Source organism: Azolla caroliniana, unplaced genomic scaffold (genome assembly GCF_043228905.1).
Source record: "Azolla caroliniana isolate FFs.n. ecotype wild unplaced genomic scaffold, voAzoCaro1.0.p SCAF_11, whole genome shotgun sequence".
Classification (NCBI taxonomy): Eukaryota; Viridiplantae; Streptophyta; class Polypodiopsida; order Salviniales; family Salviniaceae; genus Azolla; species Azolla caroliniana.
In genome coordinates, this window is record NW_028230446.1 from 14,981,104 (window position 1) to 15,008,273 (window position 27,170).

Below are 27,170 nucleotides of genomic sequence, written 5' to 3' on the forward strand. Positions count from 1 at the left end.
ATTTTTGGGAGTGTTGGCAAGGCCTTGAGGTGTGACATGCATAGTGTTTAAGTTGATGAATAAATAAGTGACTTTGGACTAGATATTAGAGTGTTCTAAAGTGATCCAAACACTATCTCATTTTCAAAGGACAACACATAATCCTAGAATAGTTCATCATTGCAAAAGCATTGGGTTATTATTGGTGGGAGATGTCAATGTGTGGCTACATGAACAACAACATTGACATGGCAAGTCATTGTCATGACCCAAGATCTTAAGGGACAACAAATCGATGTAGAACCACAAAATGACATCAATGTGGCAAGTTCACATTTATCAAGAGACACATGGATGTGGAACTACTCGATGTGGAATCAACATCATGGCCAAGACTCCAAGACTAGCACCTAGACATGGGACCACATAGGTAAGACAATCATATAGCTTGAACAACTAATATGGTGTTATAATCAAGGTGGGTATTTGACGATATTTGTACTTGATGCCCATGTGGGTCCAACACACCTCATGTGAATGCTGAAAAGGAAATTTTTCCCATCTATCTCAAGTTGGAAGGTTTGCCTTCCCTCACTTATATCACTCTAATGGAGATCTCACCTTGATACATAAGAGGCACCCAAATTTACTTTGGATATCCTCATATCATTCGAGTACTTCATATCACTTTCAAGTACAATGAAGTACTATATATTCCTACAGCACATGTATTTTCTTACACATGAAGATCTAAACCAAATACAAATAAACATAATCTTGCACATCATGTAAACCAATATCAAGTAATATATATTGGTTTTTGCCAAGAAAAAGAGATACTAGGCAGAACAATGTCCTACTGTTTTGCTAAGAAAAACAATGTCTGCATATTGACTACTTGTATGTTTTTTAATTGGAACTCTAAATGCTATAGCATTCCTCCATATACTACATACTCATATTAAATGAAATTCACAAGGTCATACTCCAAGCATGAATCATTTTTCCTAGTCTGTTTATTATTGAGGATTATGTTAATATGAACTGTTAGAAAACATACATTAACTTGAACAAGCAAATATTTTGATTAGAAGAAAATTAGGTTTTCTGAGAATGTTTCCATCAATGTGTCCTGACTCTCAAGGGAAGCAAACATGAAGAAAAATGCCAACGGACTACAAACTGTGTACAGGACCTCACTGAAAAGGAGGCACAATCTACCAAGTTGCCAATTGAGATTAAAAACGTCTGAGCAATTTCGTGCATTTGAACGGGGTCATATTGCTTACTGGCAGAAATCTTAGCATTGCATTCCCCAAAGGTTTGACTATAACTATAAGGTAATGTTAAGAACACAAAACATAATATAACAATCTATATATCTGGTTACAAAATGAAAATGGTATGAAATCCATATATCATATTATACTATTTTTGGATTTCCAGAACTAGGCGAGACACAATTTAGTCAAGGTTTTTTTTATTTCATTTGTTCCCATTCTATGATTATCTTTCAACCCTCTTGAGGTTCTTCCTGTTGCAATATTCCTTTGTGAACATTGCCAATAATCTTACTTGTACAATAACACAACTACAGCCCAAGTAAGAGACAGCTTGAAAAAAAGCAAGGAGAAGGGGAATTCAAAAAACTTTCTCTAATGAAAAAGACACTCGTGGTGCATGTATTTGATCTCAGAAAGATCTTTAATACTTGCACTGTTATAACCCAAACAACTCAAATCCATGGCACCAAAGGATAGTAAACATCTGCACTAAGTATATATGGTAGTTGCATCATTGAAGCCGGAGACGACTTGTGAGTACACATCCATAAATTGTTTTCAAAACAATCCCTTCAACACCATTTTATGCATCTCCTTCACCTCTCTGAGAGAATTGAGAGCCCGATGACAGCCACTTTGTTCCATGGCTCTTTACAAGGACCCACCTCAAAATCGCATTTTCCTTGTTCAAATACTGGAGATCTTCATGAAGTTTTGGATGTGCCATCACTGACATCTGCATCATTTGACCCTGCACATTAACAAAGAGAAAGACTTAATCCACCCTAAAATGAAAGTGCCGCTTGAGCCAAATCTGAACCTCTATCATCATGTCTAATGCCCGTAACACAATGCTTATGGTATCTATAATGATCTAAGAACCTAGGTTATTTGTCTTATCATAATCTGACAACCTAGACAACCCTGCTTAGCACCAATGATGCTAGCAGAAACCTCAGCTACATACCTCCCAAGACACTATGAATTGGCCTGTTGTATAATGCATATATGACCTGTGAATATGATAGATGAAATTAGTAAATGCTTCCATAAAAAAGTCATCCAATTGTGGGCGAATCTCTTCCTAAGCACTGGTGTATGCTGTGTATTGACCCATCATCATCTCCTCTATTCCCTCTGGTGTGTCCACCCTGCTTTCTTGTTGACAAGTGTGATGCCAATGTGAACAGCCTTCTAGTGTTGATAATAAGATTGCAGGGTGATATAGTCAACACAGATCAAAGTTGTTATACACATTTTGAAAGAGATCTAGTTGAGGACTATGGTTCAATTGATATAGTCAACACAGATCAAAGTTATTATAAACATTTTGAAAGAGATCTAGTTGAGGACTATGGTTATGACTGTATGGTACCATAACAGGGATGACAATGCACACAAGAAATAAAGATAAAATAGACAGAAGAGAAATGAGCCTGTAAGAGGGTGAGAAGCCTCATAAGTGGAAAGAGAAACACATAGGTAAACTTTGGAGACTTTGAAGTTAATATTTTTAACAAAGAGGCGGACACCTATGTCATAAGTGAAATATGGTAAACTCCTGATTGGATCCCCATGAGTTCATGTCGTAGCTAACACCATTTTAAGATCTTTATCATTCTCACTTTCATCCTAGCTTTATATGGACACAAATATTCATACTTATTCTGGACAAGGTATCACTGCCAAGGATTCTAGATCCGTAGTTACCTGAGGTAGTTAATAACCTACATAAATTCACCTTCTTTTTCAACATAGAATGGCAATAAAGAATCAGCGCTTAGCAGAAGAAAGAAGAATCATCAAGTTTTTTATTCTGCGCCAAAAGGGAGTTTGCGTGGTCATAGTTTTACACCGATGCTGCTGAGTGTTGCAATTTTGCATTTTCTGTAAGGAGTGACATCAATGCTGCTGATGACAAGAGCATTAAGGTATTGATGCAACAGTGTGTGTACTGTTGTTAACGTAATTGCAACAATAGGGAGTTGGCAGTCTCAGAAGAGAACAAGAAGGTCTGTTCTTGAATCCACTTTGAATGACAACAAACTGGAAAGGAGAAGCAAGGATTGCTCAACAGACAAGTGATCACAATGAAAAGGAGATTTTTTGCCTTTTCTAGTCACAAAAACCAGAAATATCCAAGTTGCAAGTCAGTTTGCAGCACAACCACTAATCAGCCACAAAATGAGCTAAATATGTGTGCATATGGCTTAATATCTAGCATATAATCTCACTCTAAAAGGTATGTCATTCAAACTAGATCTAAGGGCCCTATGCAAATAAAAAAATTTAAGCGCTTAATATTCAAAATAGCCTTTCTTTCTCATCTAAATATGCAAAAGGAAATATGCCACAGGTTCACATGGTATTCTATCTGATCATTATCCTGGTCATTAGCAGGACGTAAAAAATATACAAGTTTTCCTGAATATCAAAACCTGTTTCTCAAGTCCATTCACACATCAGGAATCTTGAGAATTAGCCAGAATCATTAAGGTAAAGTAGTCACCGTAGAGGTTGTGCATCTAGGGGTTCAGCAATTCCATTGTGTTTGGGAAACTTGAGAAACCTATTTCTTCTACTTTAAATTTGCATTCTTTCCTTCATAAACTAAGTTGTTCTATCCATGAATATATTTCTCCTGTTTCCTATCATATAGCAGACTGTGATCCATGTAATACAAAAACACGCATGTAGGAGGAGCAAATGTGTGTGCAAGAGGATGCTTTTAGCAACAATAGCCTTCTGAAACGTATTCATGCAATCAGCTGTTCTCGCTCTCGCAATACATCTCAATTGGACCCGAACAACGTTTAGATTTTCACTGACACAATCAGTTGTGTTGCGAAGACACGTGAATAACAAGTGATTTAACTTATCTCAAAGCAAAACAAACAACATTACAGGAGAGAGAGAGAGAGAGAGAGAGACCTGACTGAATCGTTCGCTAAGCTTCTTGATGGAGTAGGCGAGGTGTATGGTCCCAAATGACTTGATATCAGTAATCACACCATCATGGGCGCAGACGAGACGACCTAACCTGTTCATCACATTCACCACGCTGCCCCTGTCGACAGTGGGCTTCAGCAGCAGCACACAATCATACAGTGGCATCCTTCTCCTTCTCCTTCTCCTTCTCCTCCTTCTCCAGCTCCTCCTCAACCCAAACCCTATACAGAAGCAAAATACTCTGTCTCTGTGTGTGTGTTTCTATGCATGTATGCACATATGTATGTATGTATGTGTATATCTCTACGCATGTGAATGTACATACATATATACATATGTCACATGTGTAATGTATATGTGTATATGTTATGGGTGGGAATGCATGTATAATGTGTGTCTCTATGTTTTTCTATGTATGTATGTTTCCACGTACGTATGTATGTATGTATGTATGTACGTAATATATGTGCTTATGTATGTATGCATGCATGTGCATGTACTCTATCTCCACATGTCCGACGTGTCTATTTGCACCTAAATCATTAATAGGCCTAATGAGGGAATCGTGGTCACGGACGATGCACGACGCTTGGCTAAGGGCATACGCGATCTGCACCAGTAGCCTCAACTCTGACACCATTCAATCTTTATACAAAAAAATGGCGCCATTTATAAAGATGCCACCAGTAGCCTCGACTCTGACACCCTCAACCCACCCCATTGTATGTGAGTCACCCGACTTCCCTCTCCTCAATTGCCTAACACTACCTAAGTCAACCAACTTCATGATATTCAATCGGCCAACTCACATTTAGTCGGCCGACCATACCCTGAGCTACTTCGCTTAAGTCCTTCAAATTTCCATCCAAACTTTACTATGTGTGTGTGCCTACAACTAGAAACTTGTGATGTGAAAAATAAACACATTTAATAATTAAGGTGTTGAACTCAATAGCACTATTCGCACCGCTTAAATGTAAATGAAGTGTAAATTGACTACACACCCTCACATCAAATGTCAAAACCCTAAAAAAGAAAGAAGTGGAAGAACAAGAAAACCTAAAAGACCCCAAATTTGACCAATAAGCAAAATGAAACTTCTCACTAAGGAATAAAGATTGAACTTTGCACCTATTGAACCTTCTTCACACAAGGCCATTCACTTCTAGTATTATTTCAATTTATAACTTCCTTACTTGTAACTTGCTAGCCTCTAAGACTATCAAGCACCTGATTTCAATCAAGTGACTGGTCACGTGACTACCTTTGAGTCAACAACCAAAAATAAGATTTTTTACCGGCGCATTTGTTCGGATAAAGATAGGATTGTACATGGCCACAATTCCCTTGCCAAACCTCTTTATGATTTGGGTGCAAATAGACACGAGCTCATAGGTCACTTTATCATGAACTTGGTAACCATATTTATTCCTTTTTCATTTATTTTTCTAAATTTGATTATGGATAACATATTTAAGGGTTCACGCCACTTACGAGGTTCTCTTGTACTAGAATCATTGTTTCAGCAATCATGTGTTTCACATTTAGAAGCTTGGGAATCCCCACTTGGTTCAATGATTAGTGCACTACATTGGATCCATGTACACTACACTATCTTTGAGTTTCTTGGCTACTAATTTCATGAATCACTCAACATTGTTTCGTTCATCAGTCATGTGTCTTACATTAAGAAACATGGGAATCTCCAGTTTGTAATTATTAGTGTGATCAATTGAGTCAATGCATCCACATCTGCATTCCTTAATAGTCATGCATGCACAAGCAAGTGGAACAGTAAGCCAAACATCATTCGAACACATTCAAGGTTATACAAAGGTAATGACAGAATATAATATAATAAAATTCACAGAAGCTAACAAATTTGGATTCATAATTGTTATTAGCTGGCAGAGTAGAATAGAGAATCATTTACCAAAAAGAGTGCCTGTGAGATGCAATTAACTACAAACACTAGAGTTCATGCCACAAACAAAAATAGCTTGAAAATACTAGTGCAAAACATCATTCTGATGAGAGCTTTTACCTCACATATATGATGGTCAGAGCTATAAATGAAACTGAGCTTGATTCATACAACTCTCATCTTGGATATCATATAATCCTTTTGCTTTTATGGCACACAATTACTAATTCGAGGCTACAATTAAATTTAAATCTCAATCGAACATGTAATGAGAAATTATACAAATTTCAACAAACTTCAAAAATCAGAATAATTGACTAGTTAGTGCCCTCATTACCCATCATCATACATCATTTTAGTTAAGGTTTACTGCAAAACCTTTGAAAATCCAACCAGTTCCTCAACTTGTTCCATGAGCCCAGTCTTGAGATGAACTATTCCCAGAGAATAACCATTACAAGGAGGCTCTCATATGACATAGCGCTAATGCCTCGAAAATTATTCCATCAAGAAAATCAGGACTCAAAAAGCCTGAAAATTTGCAATTATTAAGAATGAATCCTATTTAAGCATTCCATGTCCATTGACAACAATCTCTCCAACACAGATACTGCCAGATTATTACATCACCAGCAAGTCATGATGATTTCTTACTCAAATCAATGCTTAAATGCACCAGATACTCCTTCATACCGAGGAACATGGGTAACTGAACACATGGAGCAGAGTATTAGAATTCCTCGCTTTTTAACTCTCCCACTCATTTAATTTTATATGAAATTTGTACCAAATGGTTATAAGTTGCAAACATGGATGGACTTAGAAAATGGTCAACAAACTCATAAAACTATTGAATAAAAAGGCTTTTTACCACTAAACCTTGGGCTTAGCTTGTGAATGACTAGACGGCGCCTGGATTAATATATGAAATGACTTTTTTTTCATATTACAAAAGCATTACACATTGATTTCAAGAAACAAGAATCTTTAAGGCAGGACTAATTGGGATATTAACCAAAGAAGAAATAGTACAAAGTTGAGTGTAAAACTAAGGCATGGAAACCTGCAGACAAAAATAACTTCTAGCTGCTATTTAATTTTGGTGACGGTAAGATTAAAAGCAGGAATAACTGCTTGAAATATGAACTGATCAGTGCATCTTTAAATTCCCAGGCAGAAAGAGATAAGCCTGATTATACTAATTTTTTGCTCGACTTGGCAATGAGACTAAAACTCAATTGGCTTAGAGTGCATCAACTTAGTGATGAGATTTGGCTATGACTACATTGATTAGTGATGAGAAGATGATTCATTTAGGTGGGATTGTCAAACAATTGGGATGCAATGAATGGGATTATGATGAGATTAGATGGGTTTGCTACGACATTCCAAGCCAGTTTCATGCTTTAGTGACTCTAATTATAGGATGAGATTCTAGCTCTGACAAGACGGGATTATGACCCAGCCCACTTTTGACTAAGAAATGTGTAGAGATAGGACCACATTCATAGTGTGGACACAAACTCAAATATGCTCAAATGTAAAGAATTGTAATAGAGTGTGAAATTCAGACTCATGGATTTGTTCAAGGCAAAGTTGAGTCTCACATTGAAAAGCATCTCAGTTAAACTGAACGGAAGCAATGGTACAGATAGCGAACGAAGGGATGGGCTATCCTCTATGGGTGAGTGCAGTTTTCCCATTAGGAGAAGAAGATGGTTTTGAGCACTGGTGCAATATATGTAGTGTAATGTGTGAAGCTTGAGCCTCCAGATGTTTCCCATGCTGTGGTACTCTAGTGTTTCAACGAGAGAGAGGAGACCCATAATCAATCTACTCAACTAACTATGAGGATTCTATATATTTACAGAATATTTTTATTTCTGTATCAAGGAACAAGAAAAGAAGTAGTTTTCATGGAAGGAGGAAAGATTTCTTCAGCATCTCGTGTTGGTCCCAGTGCAGGGAGTTAGAGGAGAAAAATTTTATTTAGAAGCAGCCATGCAGAAATATCTTTAATGACAATTTGCATAAGACCATCGGCAGGAAAGATGGTGATAAAAGAAACTTATAATTCTAGTAAGACTGACAAAATGATGGCACAAGACAGCAAGAGAAACTGGGGAGAACCCTCGAAATGGTTCAATGAAAGAACATTTCAAGCATATGTGCCGAAAAAATGCTGAACTAACATTCTTGCTTTCATCAATGCAAACTGGACATTTCGCAAGGGTGCAAAAAAAGGATAATACATTCACAGGGTAGGAAGTGCAGCAGGTCATGCAGAAGTGGGAAAAGGATGAGGATATACATATACTTATAAGGTACCCAGAACATGGATGCTTTGTAGAATGTTGCAAACCTCAACAAAACACATCATGGTGAACATGTATGCATTCACTAGACAAATTGATGAGAAAACAAGCATCTATTATAATCTAGAAACTGATTCATACCATCACCCCATGAAGCCATTGTTACTGGTGTTGCTAGAATTTTTGCTGCAATCTCATGTATATCATCTACAGTTATGCTTTTGACCTGATCAACAAAGCTTTGAACAGATTTCCTGAACAAAGAGAATTATATCCAAACTGTCAGAGATGGTATATTTCTATACGAAAAACTAAAATCCTCGTACCTAAAGTATTTCATAACATAATAAAGCTTTTACCTATGCCCATATGTTAAGATTTGACGTCCAATATCTTCTGTAACAACCACCTGCATATGGAATCACATTAGAACCTTCAGAATGGTTTACCTGCAACACAACAACCTAAAACATCCGGCTTACCCGAGATTCCAAGTTCATCAGAATTGATGATATTGTTGAGTTTTTAGCTCTAAGCAGCTCTGTTTTGTTTACTGTCAAATGAGCAATTATGCAAATTCAGTCTATATGCAAATTCAGATATCCTACTTGAAACTCCAAAATGTTCTCCTATCATATAAATAAAGATTAATCTACATGTCTTTACAGTGAAGAAAGTGCAATTATAGCGATAAAGTTGTCATGATAGTATTTGAAAATGAAACAATTATTTATTGCCACATGAACCTTCGTAAGCAGTCTATAATTTAAACGAAAAAATGAAGCAAAGCAACAAATAGAGCTTTTAGAGAATCAAAAGTGCTCATTAGAAGTCAACAACAGTTCGGCTCAAGCCTGAACCGAGCCATTAAACCATTTTCAAACGGTTTGGCGGTTTGGTTCAGCTCGATTCAGGCTTGACCTTGAATAACCAGTTTGAGCTCAGTTCAAATCAGCCTGACCGCTACTTAAAACCAGCTCAAACTAATTAAGCCATTTATAGATTTTTCAACTGATAGAGAGAGAAATAAAGATATAACTTCGTTTAAGAGAGAGAAAGAAATAAAGATATAATAACTTTTAAGAGACAGAGAGAGAGATACGGGTGTCCCTACATCATCCCAAAAACTGAAGGATAGAGAGAAATAAAGGTGCCACATCCCCACTCTCGCAAATTGAGAGAGGGGTAGAGAAGGGAGGGAAGAAAGCAAAAACTGAACAAAAAGAATCAGCAACCGGTTTCCGGTTTGGGCTAAACCGGTTTAAGGTCTGCTTCAGGTTTAAACTCCACCAAACCGGTTTGGCTTGGACAATGCTAAACCGGTTAAGCCAAAAACAAACCATTGCCAATTCCACATGTTAATATAAAAATAAAGAGAATACAAATGCATAACACCATTTTCGCAAATGACCAAAGAAACATTTTACAAAGCCTTATACACCACACAGAGAAATTACTGTCTTCAACAGATAAACAGACCTGATCCCCCTGTGGCAACTTCTTTTAGCTGAGTGCAAATAATACCAACCAAGTTTTCGGCAAATTCAGCATCCTACAGTTTTGGTAGGAAAAGAATGAATTAAAATAGTGAGCAATAATATATTTGCCTAAAATACAGTTTCTCGGATTTGAAGGGAGTTTTTGAATACCGAAGTCCCGTGAATCCCAAAGAGTCCAGTATCATTATATATACTGCTGAATCCTAGAATAGACTCCACTTCTGCATGTTTATTCAGGACTCTTGTGTCTAGGCGTTTGAAAGAGATAAAACAAGAAGTCAGAAATTGAATATAGCCTTAAATCAAATCAACAAGACAAATAAAACACAGAAGACTTACATAACCTCGAGTACATTCCTTTTCCAGGACCACCAGCTGAAAATGATCCACCACCACCAAGCAAAGTCTACAGCAAGTTCAAACAAGATTTAGAAGTAGACTGCAAAAAGACATACCTTACACATGTGGAGGATGGAGCTAGAAAGAGCACAGAATTATGCTCAAAAAAGTCTCACCTCTGAATAATAATGCTAGACGAGAGAGATCTAGAGCCGTAAGCACAAACCAAAAGGTCATGCTCATATGAGATTTGGGCATTACATTTACATGCTTCTGTCCCTTGTACACTAACAAGGAGTGTAGGCTAGTAGATATCTTGAGAGGATCAAGCACCTCTCAATGACATTAACACAAAAGTATTCTAAAGTAAAGACCAGATTTTGTCACATTACCTTCAATGAAATATAAGTTCCTTTAAAAAGTAAATTTAATCTCACAAGCTGTTATTCTGATATGTGGTTGGTTGAATGGTTTTACAATTTACAAACTATATGAATCTTAACTCTAAATTTGAAGGGGAGAAACTAACTGCTCTCATATGTGCATCAGTATATGAGCATGATTCATGGTAAATATAGTATATATCTGCAAAAATAACTTGATTGAGTATTCCAAAACTAGAAATGCAGAAAAAGCCTAACCTGTAGAACTGTTACGGTAATGGAATCCTTCTCGTTTCGCCAACCACCTTTCGTTTCGAAGGCAACAGCAACATGCACTTTCTGCTCTCATGCAAATAAATAAGTGAAATTAGCTTCAGTTTCTATACAATACATGCATAAACTACATAACAAGATGATGAAGAGCAAACGGCCTCAACTGGTGTATCTGCCACTGCTCGATAATCTCCACCAGTATACACTGAATCAAGTTCTTCTTTGTGAGGTGATGAACTTGGAAGGTCAGATAGAAGGGGTTCAGCAATTGTTAGCAATTCCTTATGATCCACTCCTGATGCTGCCAAGACCATCCGTGGAGCTGTATAATTATCCTGGAGATTTCAAGCATCAGGAAAAACAGGCATTCCTGTTTTAAAGCTTTATCCTTTCACAAGCATTCTACATAAAATTATCTGAAAACAGGAACCTAGTTGTTGAGACTTGTCATAACACTATAAGTAATAAAGCTAACTGAAGCTTCTTAAGTTTAGAATAGGCTTTTCACGTAATAATTAGGCTTATCTTCAATTCCTAGAAATTTTCCTATCTTGTAGACAAACCTATAGATTTATTTCTTCCTACCATTATAAAGGCATGAATACTTAGAGAGATATGACCAACCCATGGTACATCTACATTAGAGATCTGAGATGTATTCAAAGGGAAATAAAATAAACTAGCATAGTAGAATGTCCCACGCGCTCTTTGGTAAACATAGAAAATAGAGCAACAGTACAAAAACATGCCGTGGTAAGAATCTCTTTCTTTGTTTATTAATGCGTTAACTTAATTCTGACATTGCGTCTAAACATCCCGTGTGTCTCGTTATTAACAAGGGATGAGACCAAACATTCCAAGTATATGGACAACGAGTATTCCTAAATAAACACAAGCATTTAAGCTTCAAGAAAGGCAAAATACAATTTAAGCAATTTCTGCAGAAATGTGGTATAGTAAAAAATGGTCTCTTAAAAAAGAAATATAGTGTTCCACCTTGTCCAAAATAACAATTCTCTTGAGAGAAAACATTACTTCACAATCAATATGGCAAAATGAAGATACACACCTGAACAAATTTGGCCAAAGAGTCGGCAGTTATTTGTGACAATGCTGATTCTGATACCACAAGGGGCTTTGCCAAAGCACCTTGATACCCCACAGTATGCAGAGCCTCAAGCAACAAGCTTTGAGGATTATTCATCAGATCAGCCAACTCTCCTTTTACTTTAGACAGCTGCATTAGGTTTACAGAGGATTTAGCAAAACCATTATATAATAAACTGGCCCATTTTTATGTTGCAAAAGACCATGAAAGAAACTCCACCTGTTCCTTAACCTCCCATTCATAAAAGACGGGGTTTCGTACACTGTCGACTAATAACTCGACTATCTCAGGCATATGTGTCTTAATAGCATCACCTGTATAAGCCATTTGCTCACGGGATGCCGAGGCCATAATGTTTCCACCAATAGCTTCAACCTCACGGACAACGCGGAAATGTGAACGGTTTAATGTACTTTTAAATGCCATTCTCTCCAGTAAATGTGCAGATCCTGCAGTTTCGGGAGTCTCGTTAACAGAACCAGCGTCTACATATAAACCAACTGTTATGGTAGGCCCCTGAAAATTTAGAGAAATTTTACAGCTGATCAATGTAAAGATTTTACACTACATATCACCTGGTTTCAGAGATCACAAATCATCTAAGAGTAAAAAAGTGTCAGTTTCAAAGATTATGCAGTTGATTATGCAGTAGTTGGAGATATATCATCTGGCTTAAAATATTATCAGATCCAAAGATCATGCATGAAAACCAATACTTCCAATTTTTGTGTATCATACATTATATACCATCTGTCTTGAGAGTAAGCAGCATGCCTCATACATCGTGTAAGAGAAAAAATAGAGGCTCAAAGAATTTATAGCAGATATCATGCATCATCAAGTTTCAAGGAAAAACTGTGGTTTCAAGGATAACATATTTATCTTTCTAAGAGAGTCAAAAGTTCCAAAGATCGTACTTTCTACATCATCTGGCATTAGAGAAAGCTAGAAGTTTCAAATGTCATGCTTTATCGATCATCTGATTTGAGAGAAATTGAAGATAATACCTCATATAGAATAATTATGTATCTTACAATGAATCCCAGCTGTTTCTATGATTGTTATCAATTATAAATCACCAAGAGGAAGTGAAAAACAGACTGTTTTAATGATAATATGTAAGCAGTCTTCATGTAGAAACAGTAGTTTCAAGTTATCATACAGCATAAATCATACATATTACATATATCATGCATCATGCATCATGCATCATATATCATCTGGCTTCATCATACAGCTCATCTAATGAATCCTATATTACATATCTTGTATCCCAATCATGTACCATACGTGAATACAAACAGCTACTTCTACTAATCATGTGAATTTGGTGCCATTATGGCTTGTAGTCATACATCACAATGTTTGTATGATTTATGATACATTATGTCGGGTAATGCATCGTAAATCATACATACATGCTTTATCAGTTATCAACTGGAATATAAACAAATCTGCAGTTCCAAAGACAATTAAAAAACTACAGTTTATGTCATACATGAAACCAAGCTGTTCCTTTAACCAGAATGTTTCCCAATGTGAGTTTGAATCCATCATCAAGTGCAGTTATTTACATCATGCATCATAATCATATAGCCATCACATACCATTGGGATTGGTAGAAAATCACTGGTTTCAAACATTATAAAATACACATCATGTATCATACATGGAAAATAAGTGGTTTCTTTTAACAGCCTTGTTTCAGATGCTATTTTCAACCCCCCATTCTGGAGCGTAGATACCTCCATCATATATCATACATCATACATCATCTGATTTATAATGAGATCACCATTCGCAAAGATGATATAAATCCCACATCCTATTTTACACATACATCGTGCATAACAAAACTCATCTTTTATGCATCGTACATGAAAAAACCGTATTTTAAGGACAATACATGAAAACAAGTAGTTTAATCTCACCGAAATGTTTTCTGATGCGACTTTGAGGCCATTATCGAGAGTCGTTACCTCAGTGGGAGCCACAACAAGAGTATCGGGCAGGGCAGGAGGCAGTTTCAGACCTGGAAAAGTCTCGTATAAGGGAGGAGCCTTTGTAGCTGGACTCTCACCAATAAGCCAAGACAAAAAACCCCCTTTGCTTGATGAGCTCACTGCTGTAGCAGGAACTGCGAGGCGAGGTCCATAAGAGGAAACACCTCTTATGCCATTTCCATTCTTCTTCTGCATTAACAACAGAGAAAGAGAGGTGGGGAAAAACATAAGAAAAGAGAAGCACAAAAGCGGCCACTTCCATTCTCTTTTCTTGCATTCACAGAGACAAAACGGAATAGGCGAAAGAAGGAAGAGGATTATTTGCAGTGGATTCGGAAGGGAAATGAGAATAAGGCCCTCGCGTTATGGGAGAAGCGACGCTGAGATGTAGGAAGTTCGCGATCGTTACCTTTAAAAGGGAGAAGCGACGCGCAGAAGCTCTGAGCATGGCGATGGCGATGGCGATGGCGATGGCGATGGCACAGTCGAGAGGAAGAAGGAGACGACGAAGAAAGAGAAGGCCCTTTCAAGGGACGGAGTGTTGTTCTTTTTGGCCCTAGGAAATAATACCATACATACATTATACATACATACCATACACATTACATACCATACATTCATGCATGCACTCGTACATAACATACATACACACACATACCATGCATGCATGCATGCATGCATTGATTCGTACATAACATACATACATGTATGCATTTGCATGCATGCCTTCCCTAGATACATAGATACATGAGAAGAGAGAAAAAATATATAAATGGCTCCTTCCTTCTCCTGCTCCTGCTCATCCTCCTTCACGTAATTGCTCTGCCTAATCTCTCAAATTTCATAGCTAATGACTTGTTGGTTCGTACACTCAGTGGTTGCGCGAATGGCCATCCATCCCTGCGTCCTACACTAGAAAAATAAATAGCATCCATGTGACACACGATACGTCACCCACCAATTCAAGATTTGCTACACGGTTTGCACCCTCGGGCCTCTCGAGACACCAACACGACATGCTGACGTGCGATTTCAAGGACTATTTCATGACACGTGATGAAGAAATCGATTGACACTCTCGTTATGTCAAAAACCTCTTTGTGGGGGTAAACATTTAGGGACTTGGGAAACCCAAATAAGTGGCGATCATTAGTCTCCTTGATCAGCCAACTAATCAATAACATGTGTTGCATGAGGGCCACCCCCTCCCAGCAACCCCATTACTCACATATGAGTCGTTTTTAAGGAAATGATTTGTGCTCCGTGACTTTGGGAACTCCTAAGGAGTATTTCCACAAATGTCACTCATCATCAAGGTCAAGGACATGCTTAAAGTTGGTGTGCAAAAGTGATGTCTAGATGCTTTTACTCTAGTGGCATTATTATGGGTTCATTAACTCATTCCCAATACCCTTATTCATGTGCCAATGGGTACTAACATGACCCATTATCGACCCCTCTTGTTACAGGAGCATCCACTCATCTTACATTAGCCACCATCTAATCAAATCATTTGACTTATTGTACCGGTAGTGATCAAAACTCATTCGCCGATACACAAAAATTGTCTTATTAACTATGTTACAAGGAATGAAATAAAAAAGAGAACCATGTTTGTAATTGTTCTACATACAATATGTAAGGAACCCTTGACAAGAAGACAAAACATGGAGGTCAAAGATGTTTCAAGTTGGTATCAATAAATGCTAAAGATAGAATGACACATGGATAACTTTAATAGAGATATGAGAATATGTGCCACACTACCTTAGTAAAAGATCCTTCATTATTGCTTTACGAGTATTGCCACCACCTCTTGCCAAGAAGGGCAACCTTATGTATGTTAACCCAACAATGTTACCATGTATATCATCAAGTCTTGCAATAACATGACAATAATCATTCCATCCCCAAATTTAAAGTTATCATCCTTGGACATCAGAGGCACTTCCTATCATGGCCACCACTTGCTTGAGAGATTTTTGTGTAGATAAGTGTGCACTAACCCCTTTATTATGGTCAATAAAGAGAATGACTTAGAAGTAGATGCAATAGGAAATGTTAGGGTTAGCAACCGAATGTGTTACAAGAAACTTCATGATAGTGATAAGGTCCATTTTTCATTCCAAGCCATGGTATTGTATTTGTATCTTCTCACTCGTGACCACAAAAGAATATATCTTTGTTGTTTCCCTATGTTATGAATCATGATCAGGCCTCAATGCTCCTCTATCAACTGAGCATAAGTCTTCTCTGTTGCTATCTATGTCGTTATTCATATGGATCAAACTAATGATGAGTAAAAGAACAAGAAATTAAGGAGAAGAATGGATCATGGTTGCTTAACCACACCAACCACCCTTGAGCGAAGGACATGAGACAAACATAAAAGACCATCGGTGTCTTAGACCATTGAATATTACCTTATGTTATACTTTCATAGTTGAATAAAGATTTGAGGAAGAGAGCTTAGCCTCGTTAATAGTTTCAATAAAGACTCACGATATCGTAATGAAGCGGGTAACTAGTCTATTTTAAATAGCCCATACCGCCATGAGCTCCCATATGCCATAAGTCATTGTGGATTCGTCCCAATTTCTAGGATAACTAGTTCTCCAACCATCCAACACTTAACCAATTTAAATTAATTATAGAACTGGTCCATAAGGTTATGGCTAAACATTAGTGCATGCTCTATTTCCCACTTAACATTAAAATGACACATTTCATGGATATCCATGTGAGGTGCCAAAAATAGTTTCATTGAACAATAATATTGTGGGTAATGTATGTTGAATACTATACATACTAATATTAACTATGAGTACATTGATAGATAGACTTTATGGATTTCATTTTTCACATTAGATTTCATCAATGGTAATATTTATTCAGATCCAATATTCATAATCTTGGTCTCTAAGAGGCTTTGATACATCTAAGTCCAATGGATCCTTTGCCCATGTGGATGTAAATATATGGCCACATCGTCATATATCAAACAAAGATAGAAGAACATTTTGAGCCAAACTTTTGCACATATAATGAATATTTCTCGAGCTTATTGAATCTATAACAACCGCCAAGTTTTATTCAAAATCTCAAACATAAGCGGCATGCTTTCGTGGGTGGCTTAATGGGGTCAATGCATTCTCCACAATATTGCATTGCAAACTGTCACGTAGTTCCACTCCTAGCTAAAATATTTGGAAACATTATATTACTTTTACCAAGAGTAGTCTTTCTAGGAAGCCTTTTGGCATTTTAGAACATGTATTACTAATTAGACTAAGATGAGGTAACAAAATTTAAATGTAAAATGGCTTGATTTTTATGAGATTATGTTAAATGTAGTTGGTGGAGCATGAGAAAGAGAGAGTTGTATAGAACTTAGTTGGTCATCGTACATACGGAGGCCAAAAGGTCCTCTCTTCCAACTAAAATAATATATGACTATTGACTTATCACAAGGGTACAACCCTAACGTAAGAAGTTGGTGAGGTTTGAACCATGGTGCATGAAGTATTACAAGGGTCCAACCCGTATAAGAAAAGAACGGAAGAAAGAGATGCAAAATAGAACACCAACAAGGATTGTAAGATACACATGTTCACAATGTATCAAAGCATAAACTAGAGTGAAACAAGCTTATTATCCTTGCAAAATATTTGATGTAAGGGATTGTTCAAGATTTTATTGATATGTATGTACAACCATGACCCCAATATATGTGTCCCTATGCAAAGCATCGTGGGTGTACGATGAGAGAATGATGTAAAGTACAAACCTTGACATAAATATGGTAGGGTTGCCACATTCTGAAGAATGTCCAAATTTTATACATCATATAAATTCTGGCCAATTTGCGATGCAATTCAGATAAGTTAACTGTGTAGCTCCTATAGATATTGCATAATACATAATGTACCGATCATCAATGACTTTGCGAGATACAATCCTCTGTTAAGACTCAAATCCAAATTCATCGTATGTTGCATGCAAATCTCTCAAATTGATCTGCGAGAAGCCTCCTGTGGAGTCATTGCATTTTATAAAAGTATGCCGATAAGTATGTGGTTTCACCAAAACATAACACAAACTCAAAGTATTATATCAATAATGTGTGTGAGAGAGAGATAAACAACCTTAAGGAGGTCAAAAACTTTTTCCGCAATATATTTTTGTACAACGGAGGCACCTCTTTGTTGGACTTTGTCAGGATGCACACACAGGGCAGCCTTCCGATAAGCTCTTTTCAAAGAAGTTGTGGACAACAACTCAGCCCGAGAGACAGGTTGCCATCCACACTCGGCCCATAAAATCTGAGATAAAGGGTGATGTGGACATATTAATATCCGTCTTATGAAAATCAATCACAAAAATTATGGAAGCTAATTTTTGAACTTTCCCATAACAATTTCAGCTTTTTTTAGGGAAATATTATAAATGAATCCTCAAATTCCTTGGAAACTTCTGCCAAAACTTTAAAAAAACATCCATCATAAGAATAGGCAAAAAAGTTCACAAAAAACCTTGAGAATAGGAATTTCACAAATATTTAACCCCTCATAAACCTTCAGAAAAAAAACAATACACCGAGCTTTTGTAAACTTGGTTTTTTTTTTGTTCTACTACATAAACTTTGACCTAATCTTTCAAAAACCTTTATCATAAAAAACAATGGACAAAAAAGTTTTCGAAAATAAAATTGAGCAATAGCCAGAACTAATAGTAGTGTAGGGATAGGGTATAACATTACATGTTGTAAAGAGCAGAGCAATGCTTGTAGATTGCCTTCCTTTCCATATGCCCAATTCTTGATCTTCTCATCCAGCATCTCCCCTGCCCTCTGAACATGTTTGTGATGATCATGACAATATAATAAACATTGGTTGGTCATAATTTGGCAATTTGTAACTTTGCAATGGACAAAGATCACAACATTTAGGTGAAAGCAATGTTTCAAAATAGGATGGGTGATGAAAGTTTGTAAATGGAATCACCAAACTTGTCATAGATGATTTTGTCCTTACATTTCTTTCGGCTTGCTCTCGTTGACTCTCCAAATCACGTCGCTTTTTCTCCTCCAACGCTTTAGCCTGTGGAGTACATAACCAGTTAAAATAATTCTTAGTTTAAGAAAAGAAAAGAAATCATCACACTATGTACATTCTCCACGTGAAGATATTGCTCCATTTGTAGCGTGACATGTCTCGGCATGATAGTGTTCTAACAATAACCTACCACGCGGGCACTTGTTCGGCAAATTCTATCATCTCTCGCCTTTTGACTTTCAAATGCTCCATATTCGTTATCTTGAATGATGACTTCACCAGATGTAACTCCTAAAAATAGAGAAAATTGCGAAGTTATAATATCATGTGTTCTCATGTTGCCAATATCAAGCCAAATGAAGTGTCAAAACAAAAATGTGACAAATATATGTATAACCGGGATTAGAATGTCAATAAGTCTATAGAGAGCAAGGTGGCAATTAGAGTAAATCTCTTTACAATTCTCCTTGTTAAATTTCGAAGTACTACTTAGCTAATGCTTAATTCCATATTTAGGGACATCAATCATAGCAAAAAACCTATCAATTTACCTTGAACCAATGATAGATCCCCTTGTGCACTCTGTATACCAGCATCTGCATGGTTCAAACATTCGGCAGTGATTGTGTAAGGAGAATCCTGCATGATTAATGCAAAATGATTTGGATGTAAGATTACAACCAATATTCATACACACACATAAGTACGTCCACATGTTAAACTTGCCTTTGTTATGGAAACATTATTTTGTTTAGCATTTTTTTTTTCAAGCCCTCTCTTCATGTTTGTACTCGAAACCTCATACTTTTCCTTTTCAGAAAAATATGCTCCTACTCTTGTTGGTGTAGATTCAGTTGTAGTTTTAACACTACTCATAGATCCAGAGGGATATGCTGTTCGATCCCACACCAATTCATCGAGTTCCTTTTCAACATGTCGTCCCCTTTCTTGCATCATCGATGCAGCTTCTTCATGACGTTCTTGCTTCCTATACCTTCTTTCTTCTATATTCACTCTCATCTTTACATGATCCATCTCCAATGGGTCTTTTCCATATAATCTCTTATCAAACTTCAAAATAAAATTGCTTGAATCTTCCCCAAAGCTTTCCATTCTTTTCACTTGCTTAGTAGCACTATCAGAATACATCCTAGGAGGGGTTCTTGAAGGTGGAGGAAAACTAGAAGGTTTCGTTTCGAACCTTATATCATTTGCTGTAATCAAATCCTCATCATGACCATTCCCTTTACCTTTTCTTCTACCCTTTGACACGTTCCTTTGCACATCTATCTTCTTATTAAACGATATTGATCTGCATTCTTACACACAACACACAATATCATTGATGTCTCAGTTTGCACTCTCTGCATCATGGATTGTATAACCAGAAAACATTCATTTCTATAATATACTTGCTGCCACTTTTCTAATCTTTACTTAAATAACTTGTTTCTACCTACTTAAATTAGGTGCATCAATCTAATCCTACAAAGAAGGAGCAAAGATCAGCCCTTCCTTTGAATGAAAACAAAACCTTTTGCACAAGTGAGTTTGATCCCGAATTCAGTAATGGCATGCATTTCCTTTCAAAGATATAGAAATCTAGGATGAATCAACGGAGTTTCATCAGATTATTGTCACAATGCAGGCACTGATGCATGTTGGAGTTTATGAGTGTGTGTGTGTGTATATATTGGTGAAGAAAGACGAGGTAAAGGTATGGAAAATACCTGAATTTGAAAGAGTTAGACCTACTACTACTAGTATCTGGATACACATGGCCGCCACGTGAATATTGGGATACTTTGGAAGAGAGAGCTTCAGGAACTTTGAAAATCCCTCTTTTGAAAGACAACTGAGCAGAGAACTGCGAAGGGAGGGCAGCAGCATACTTTGGGGGGCCGCCAAAGACGTCTCCAAAATCATCATCGAAAGCCATGGAAGGGGAGGATGAAGACGAAGAAGAAGATGAAGAAGAAGATGAAGATGAAGATGAAGAAGAAGCCATGTTGGCCACACGAATGTCAGGGTAAATGTTGTTAACGGAGCTCCCAGAAAGCAGGTCAGAGTAGAGAGAGGCGTGGGTAGGAGCTTTCCTGTGTAGTCTTGAGCTCATGAGGCGGGTGTGGCAGACGACAGGGCAGGAGGAAACAGAGGATTTGTTGGGTGCCATGGATCCTGCCTGGCCCTGAATCAAAGAGCAAATCGATGGAAGGAGCAGGGCGGGGTCGAAGATCATATACATACATACATATATATATATATATGTATATGTATATGTATATGTATAGCAGGCTGCAGGGATAGATGACAGTATGTACGTATGTACATATAGCAGGCGACAGAGACAGCGGCAGAGAAAGACTGTGACGTGGACGAGGGGGGATGACGTGGAGGAGAACTACATAGAGAAAGGATATGACGTGGACGGGAGGGGGTATGACGTGGAGGAGAACTACACATAGAGAGAGGATATGACGTGGAGGAGAACTATATAGAGAGAGAGATGTGACGTGGACAACAACTACGTTAGATAGAGGATATGACGTGGAAAAAGGACAGAAAATGAGGAAAAAAAAAGAGAGTGAGTGAGGAGAGAAGATGTGATGACGTGAACCCGAGGGGCCCGGGGCCGGCCATAGAGAAGAAGAAGAAGTTTGTGCGTGCGTGTGTGTGTGTGTGTGTATGTGTGTGAGAGAGAGATGATGTGTGTGTATGTGTGGAGAGCAATCGAAGACTGGACCGAAGAATCACGAGCAATCAGAGAGTCCTGGAAGATTCGATCGGATTGTCCCGTCTCGTATATGGAGCGAAATGCACGAGAATTTCACCTTGTTTTGAGGAATGAAATTTAGGCAACAAAACACACTCCCTGAAAAAGAGTAGCGAAAAAGTAAAATTGATCACATTAACCGAGTGTCTCCTTTAGTTTGGCATTATTGTGCTTTATGAGTCTCACCCCCCACCTCTCATATGATTTGAAAACTCCTTTTGACAAAAAATGACCAGAGAAGAGAGAGAGATTGATTTGGGGTATCCATTGGGAATGAATGTTAACGATGGTCAATTGATTGAATGGTTGTCTATGGGATAAGTTCATGTATTGAAAGTCACAACCTTGGCTATTTCATGTACGCTTGAAGGTTGTACAATGTATTACGGAGCCCATGATATTATATATTACTTGCCATTGTTGCCATGGACAAATAAGGCTTTGCATTCTATTTTGAATGCAAATAAGGTTTTGCATTTTCGATATTTGTTGTGGAGGAAGAGGGATAAGATGGGAATCACATGGGTTGCATGGAATCATCTAGCAACCCCTAAGCGCTTGGGGGGACCTAGAGTATTGTACTTATTTATGCATATGATGGCTCATAGATTCACAACCATGGATATCTATTATTCAATATTCCATTGAGAATGAGGGTTTAATACATGGGAGGACAATGATAAGACTTCACATTGGCAATTACTGAATGAATGTATTTCACTTAAGATTCCCAGCTCTTCATGTGTTCAACACTTGGTTATCTCATGGCAAGAAGCACTATTTGTTATGTGTATGGAAACCATCATCTAGTAAAGAGCATTGTAATTCATTGCAAAAAGAGTTACTCGTGTCTTTTTTTGGTTATTATGTTGGTCTGGAAACGAGGGATTATGCCCTCAATTTAATTGTTTGTTTCGCTTGGGGGTCAAAGAGGTGGAGATATATTTGAGGCTCCATCACAAAGAAATTTGGAGTTTGTTGAACCGCAACAATGATTATGCATCCTGCCTAATTATGGGTTTATTTGGCAAAAACTACAAAATATTGCATTGATGCAAGGTCCTTTACCTTTACAAACAGAAGAGCAATCGTGGATTGATTGGTGTTTATAGGGTTAGACGTTGTTTTTACAATTGAGTACTAATCTTTTGTATCAATGCTCTGTTGAGTCTCTTCGGTGGCTATCATCTAATGATGACAAATAATGAAAAAATGTATAGCTCTGATCGTGGACAGTGGCAGATCGTAAAACGTAGTTGGCATTCTAAAAGGCCGCTTGTAGAAAAGGTCTTCATTTGGAGAGTTTTGATTGGGGGTTTGCCTTTGGGATTAGCTCTAAAGTGATTTGGACTAGCAACGAGCAATTGCTTCTTGTGCACTGTTCAAAAGGAAGATAATACTCATTGCTTCATACAATGTCCGATTGCTTGTCTAATTTGCAATTATATTTCTCAAATTTGACAAGTTTTATTAGGGTGTTATTTAATGCCTAGATAGCGGGTATTTGCACAATCCACATAGGTTGACCCAAAATCATAGATGATGATCGTTTTCCTATTTTTAAGGTATTGGGGATTGTGTCTAATTGGGATATGTGTGGTGCTTTTGTATTTAATGGTAAGCATGGAGTGAAAGCATATCTACGAAAGTTGAAGGGAGTACTAATATCACAATTTTCTTTATTGGAGCAACTGGAAAATTTGTCCTCAATGGAGTGTTCGTCTTGCCTATTGGCAATTCAATGTGTTCCACTACCCATGTAGTTAGTGGGTGGCCATACTTTATTGTGACACGCATTGTAAGTAGTGTTTCTCACGCACATTTATTCAATTAGCTCTTTTTTTGTTGTTTTCAGAGAAGAGAAACTAATATAAAGATGTCGACGTGTCACCTACTATACTTCAAACTAATAGTGTCAACTTTTTGCTCCTACCCCTTACTACAAGGGGTATCACCTAATATTCTACGTGCAAGGGTATCAACTTGTCGACCATGAGAGATATCACCTAATATTCTACAAACTACAAGGGTCAACTTTTTGCTCCTACCCTATATTGCAAGGGGTATCCAATGTTTGTGGTAAAAGTGTTGCATTTGAATATATTTTTATGTTGTGGTGCTATGTTCATGACCATAAGAAACCCTTGTCTAATTTTTTCATTTATTTTCATCCACTTTGACCATGTATTCTCCCAAAGAAAAACTCCAGTTAGTGGTGGAATTTTTGTTTTGTGAATGTTCGGTAATTGGATCAATAAACCCATGGACGACTCTTAGGTTCAACCCCAATATATGTTCCTAGCTTTCGTTCATCTTTGGCTAGTGAATATTAGGCATAGAATATATCATGATACATTTTGAGACTATGATTCTTATGGTTGTATATCAATCAAACATTCAAATATTTCCTTTTACCTAATATGATCCTGTAACTCTCTTGAAATCATGATTCAAGTCAACCAGGACATGTGGTGTTATGGTATTGGTGTCTTATAAAATTGGTTTCTATAGTTAGTTAATCTTATCCTTTTGTCTCTCATGGTGGACAATATTTTTAGAACATTTAATGTTAGAAGCATCGTGGCAAGCATTATGAAAAGTTTCACGTGGTCTACACTAGTAGAGTGTAAACAACATCTAAGAGATTCTATATTGAAGAGGGTAACTAGTCCCCTTTGTATAGATAAAGTTCTTTGGCTCTCGGAACACCACTTGTTCTCATGCTTTAAAGGTTTGTCCCAAGTCTTAGAATAACTAGCTTCCCAATTATTGTGCCCCAAAAGAATTTAAAATATCCCTTTAGAATTGGTCCTTGAGATTATGCCAATAACAACATTGTTCTCCAAGGAGTTTCCTTTATGTTAGTCAATCTTTTGATACCTTAGACGATTTTCATCAAGAGAATTATGTTTCCTACGTACAAGTTTTTTCTATTTTCATGTTGTTTTAATATACAATACTCTTGTTGAAAAGAGAGAGAGAGGTATAGTGTTTAGAAAACAAGGGAAACTTTAGCATATTTCTTTTATAAAGTCATGTATGTTTAGAATCTTTCACTTTGTTTATATTTTAGCGATGAATTTTGTAGCAGCATATGTGTTCCTCAACCATGAGATGATTTATGTTTTTTTGGTTCCTCTATAAGATGCGAAGTAGTTTGCCAATGTCCAATAATACAAAGGTATTACAATTTTTTTCTTGCACAAATGGCATGTAATAAATGAAAGTAATGCTAATTAGACTTGTCTTGCTAAAGTATAAATTCGACAATATGTCGAGCAAGTACGGTCTAACCTTTTTTTCTTAGTGTCGATAATTTTAGCTTTTATTAGTGCACCTCTCAATCATAGTGCATGCACACACAAGCGCACTACTAATTTGTGAGATTTAAAACCTACACTTTACTTCTTTGATATGTGCCACTGCTAACCCATTAGATTTTATTTTTGTACTTGCAAGCTCCTAAAGCACCTACAAATAATGCATGAAAGTCATTATATTTTTCCGAGCTAGGACGAATGCTTCATGGGTTTTGTAGAAACCTTTTACACAAACAAAAGTGTATTAGGTTAGGATCTACTTCTTGTGTGCATTTATTGGAAAGAGTATATTTCCTCAAAAGATGGAGGCATCTTCATCCATGCTAAAAAAAGTCATTGGAATCCATTCAAATTTTAGCTTTACAAAATTTTAATACCGGCAACAATCCTTTTGAGAAAGGGAGAGAGATGGAGATTATCTTCTTCATGTATGTATTTGCAATGTGGTGGAAAGTTGGTCATTATAACCAAGCGATTAAGTGATTAAATCCCCTAGTACACTATACTAACCTCATGTCATAAAGTGTTCAAAATTTGCAATGCACAAACATCAATAAAAAGTGTTCAATTCCTTTGATCATAATATTGTACTCTAATATGTAGTGTATCAAAGAGCCCATATATCACATGAGGGGTGTCCTTTCATATCCTAATGCAGGGAGTATTTTAAGAAATATGTTAAGAATCCTTGAGCTAACATTTAAGCAAAGATAACAAATCTAGATCTATCTATCGATATGTCTTTCCACACCAAAATAATAGATATTGAGAAAATGCTTCGTATATGTTACTTTAGCATGCTCCACAAAGACTTCAATTATCAATCCTTTACACATGAATGAATTGATGCATCTTTTTGTGCATGCCAACTTTATTTATGAATGTTGTTGGTCCTTTCATGCAGTTGTGGAATCATGCTTTTGATTTCATCTGTACATTCTTTAATCCAATGTAGGTAAATGGCATCAGTTAGTGGAATGTGTACACAAGTATAGCATGTGTCGAGCATTATGTCAAATCCAAATATACTTTATGAATAGGAGACCACAAGGTTTATGGAAGAGCCATTTTCAAGCAATGCACAAAGGGTGTTTTAGTTATTTTTCTTGAGAAGTGTTAAAATGTTTCGTTTTCTAAATTGGGTTGATATACACGTCATGAGAAAATCATCTAATTTGCCTCTCTCTTATTTCATCCCGTGCAACGTATTAGCATCATCATTGAAAGGGAAATGTTATCATTTTCACTGTGGAGATATTGTAAAATTAAATCCTTAAGTGGTTGCAACTTTTTATAATTACATCATCATTTCTGTGTTATTTGAATATTAGAAACACTAAATTGTGGGGACATTTAAACTCTCTTTTATAATGCAATCCTTTCACATTGTGCTTTAGCACTTGACATATTCTTGCTAGAGAGAGCATCCAATGTTTTCGATAAAAGTTGTGTTTATATTAAACCATCATATCATGACAATACAAAAGACCCTTGCTATCTCTACCACAATAATGAAGAACTCATGGCAAGATAAGCCTCTGAGAACATGAAGGCAATGTATCCCATTTGAAATATATTAATGTTTAAAGCCATTTTGAAAAGCAAGCTACCTACCAAAGAAACATTTTCACATGGAATGGAGGTTGAAATTGGCATTCTATGTCCAACACTCGATGTCACCACTATATACATCGGGTAATTTGGTCCTCTCTCTCTCTCTCTCTCTCTCTCTCTCTCTTTCTCTCTCTCTCTCTCTCCCCTATGAGCCTAAGACTTCAAACAAGTTGGATGGTATTATATGTTTGTGAATTGCACTAAAGTAGTTTTTGAGGTTGAGACGTGCGATTGATGTCATTCAATGTTATGGTGATCTAAGTGTTGCTTTAGGAGTGTTAGGTGACACTATCTCACTTAGTGCATGGAACAACATAGAGAAAATTAAAAAAACATTCTTAGTAGACAATTGGA

General features: G+C 36.9%; 3 protein-coding genes across 5 annotated transcripts; all 3 read right to left on the reverse strand.

Moving 5' to 3' along the window:
* Positions 1–1,624: 1,624 nt before the first annotated feature.
* On the reverse strand, positions 1,625–4,450 carry LOC147857933 (Translation elongation factor EF1B/ribosomal protein S6 family protein). The gene is made up of 2 exons (XM_087328021.1): positions 4,194–4,450; positions 1,625–2,013 (listed from the first exon to the last, which is right to left on the reverse strand). Exons 1-2 carry the CDS (start codon positions 4,374–4,376, stop codon positions 1,846–1,848), a joined length of 351 nt encoding a protein of 116 aa, XP_087184147.1. The 5' UTR covers positions 4,377–4,450; the 3' UTR covers positions 1,625–1,845.
* Positions 4,451–6,370: 1,920 nt separating this feature from the next.
* Positions 6,371–14,614, reverse strand: LOC147857934 (mitochondrial-processing peptidase subunit alpha-like). Its single transcript, XM_087327007.1, has 13 exons — positions 14,465–14,614; positions 13,984–14,244; positions 12,272–12,568; positions 12,014–12,181; positions 11,109–11,279; positions 10,930–11,010; positions 10,289–10,355; positions 10,100–10,197; positions 9,930–10,002; positions 8,933–9,003; positions 8,810–8,859; positions 8,592–8,704; positions 6,371–6,844 (listed from the first exon to the last, which is right to left on the reverse strand). Exons 1-13 carry the CDS (start codon positions 14,501–14,503, stop codon positions 6,795–6,797), a joined length of 1,539 nt encoding a protein of 512 aa, XP_087183133.1. The 5' UTR covers positions 14,504–14,614; the 3' UTR covers positions 6,371–6,794.
* Positions 14,615–17,825: 3,211 nt separating this feature from the next.
* On the reverse strand, positions 17,826–21,331 carry LOC147857935 (auxilin-related protein 1-like). 3 transcript variants are annotated; one of them, XM_087327495.1, is made up of 6 exons: positions 19,661–19,807; positions 19,300–19,400; positions 19,089–19,154; positions 18,815–18,904; positions 18,201–18,377; positions 17,826–18,086 (listed from the first exon to the last, which is right to left on the reverse strand). In XM_087327495.1, the coding sequence occupies exons 1-6, from the start codon at positions 19,752–19,754 to the stop codon at positions 18,063–18,065; spliced, it is 552 nt and encodes a 183-aa protein (XP_087183621.1). In that variant the 5' UTR covers positions 19,755–19,807; the 3' UTR covers positions 17,826–18,062. The 3 variants fall into 3 exon arrangements, 1 of the variants encoding a protein (XP_087183621.1); XR_015530496.1 differs by lacking the exons at positions 17,826–18,086; positions 18,201–18,377 and adding an exon at positions 20,840–21,331 and having other exon boundaries at positions 18,828–18,904; positions 19,225–19,400; positions 19,661–20,421; XR_015530497.1 differs by lacking the exons at positions 17,826–18,086; positions 18,201–18,377 and adding an exon at positions 20,840–20,969 and having other exon boundaries at positions 18,828–18,904; positions 19,225–19,400; positions 19,661–20,428.
* Between the last annotated feature and the right edge of the window lie 5,839 nt (positions 21,332–27,170).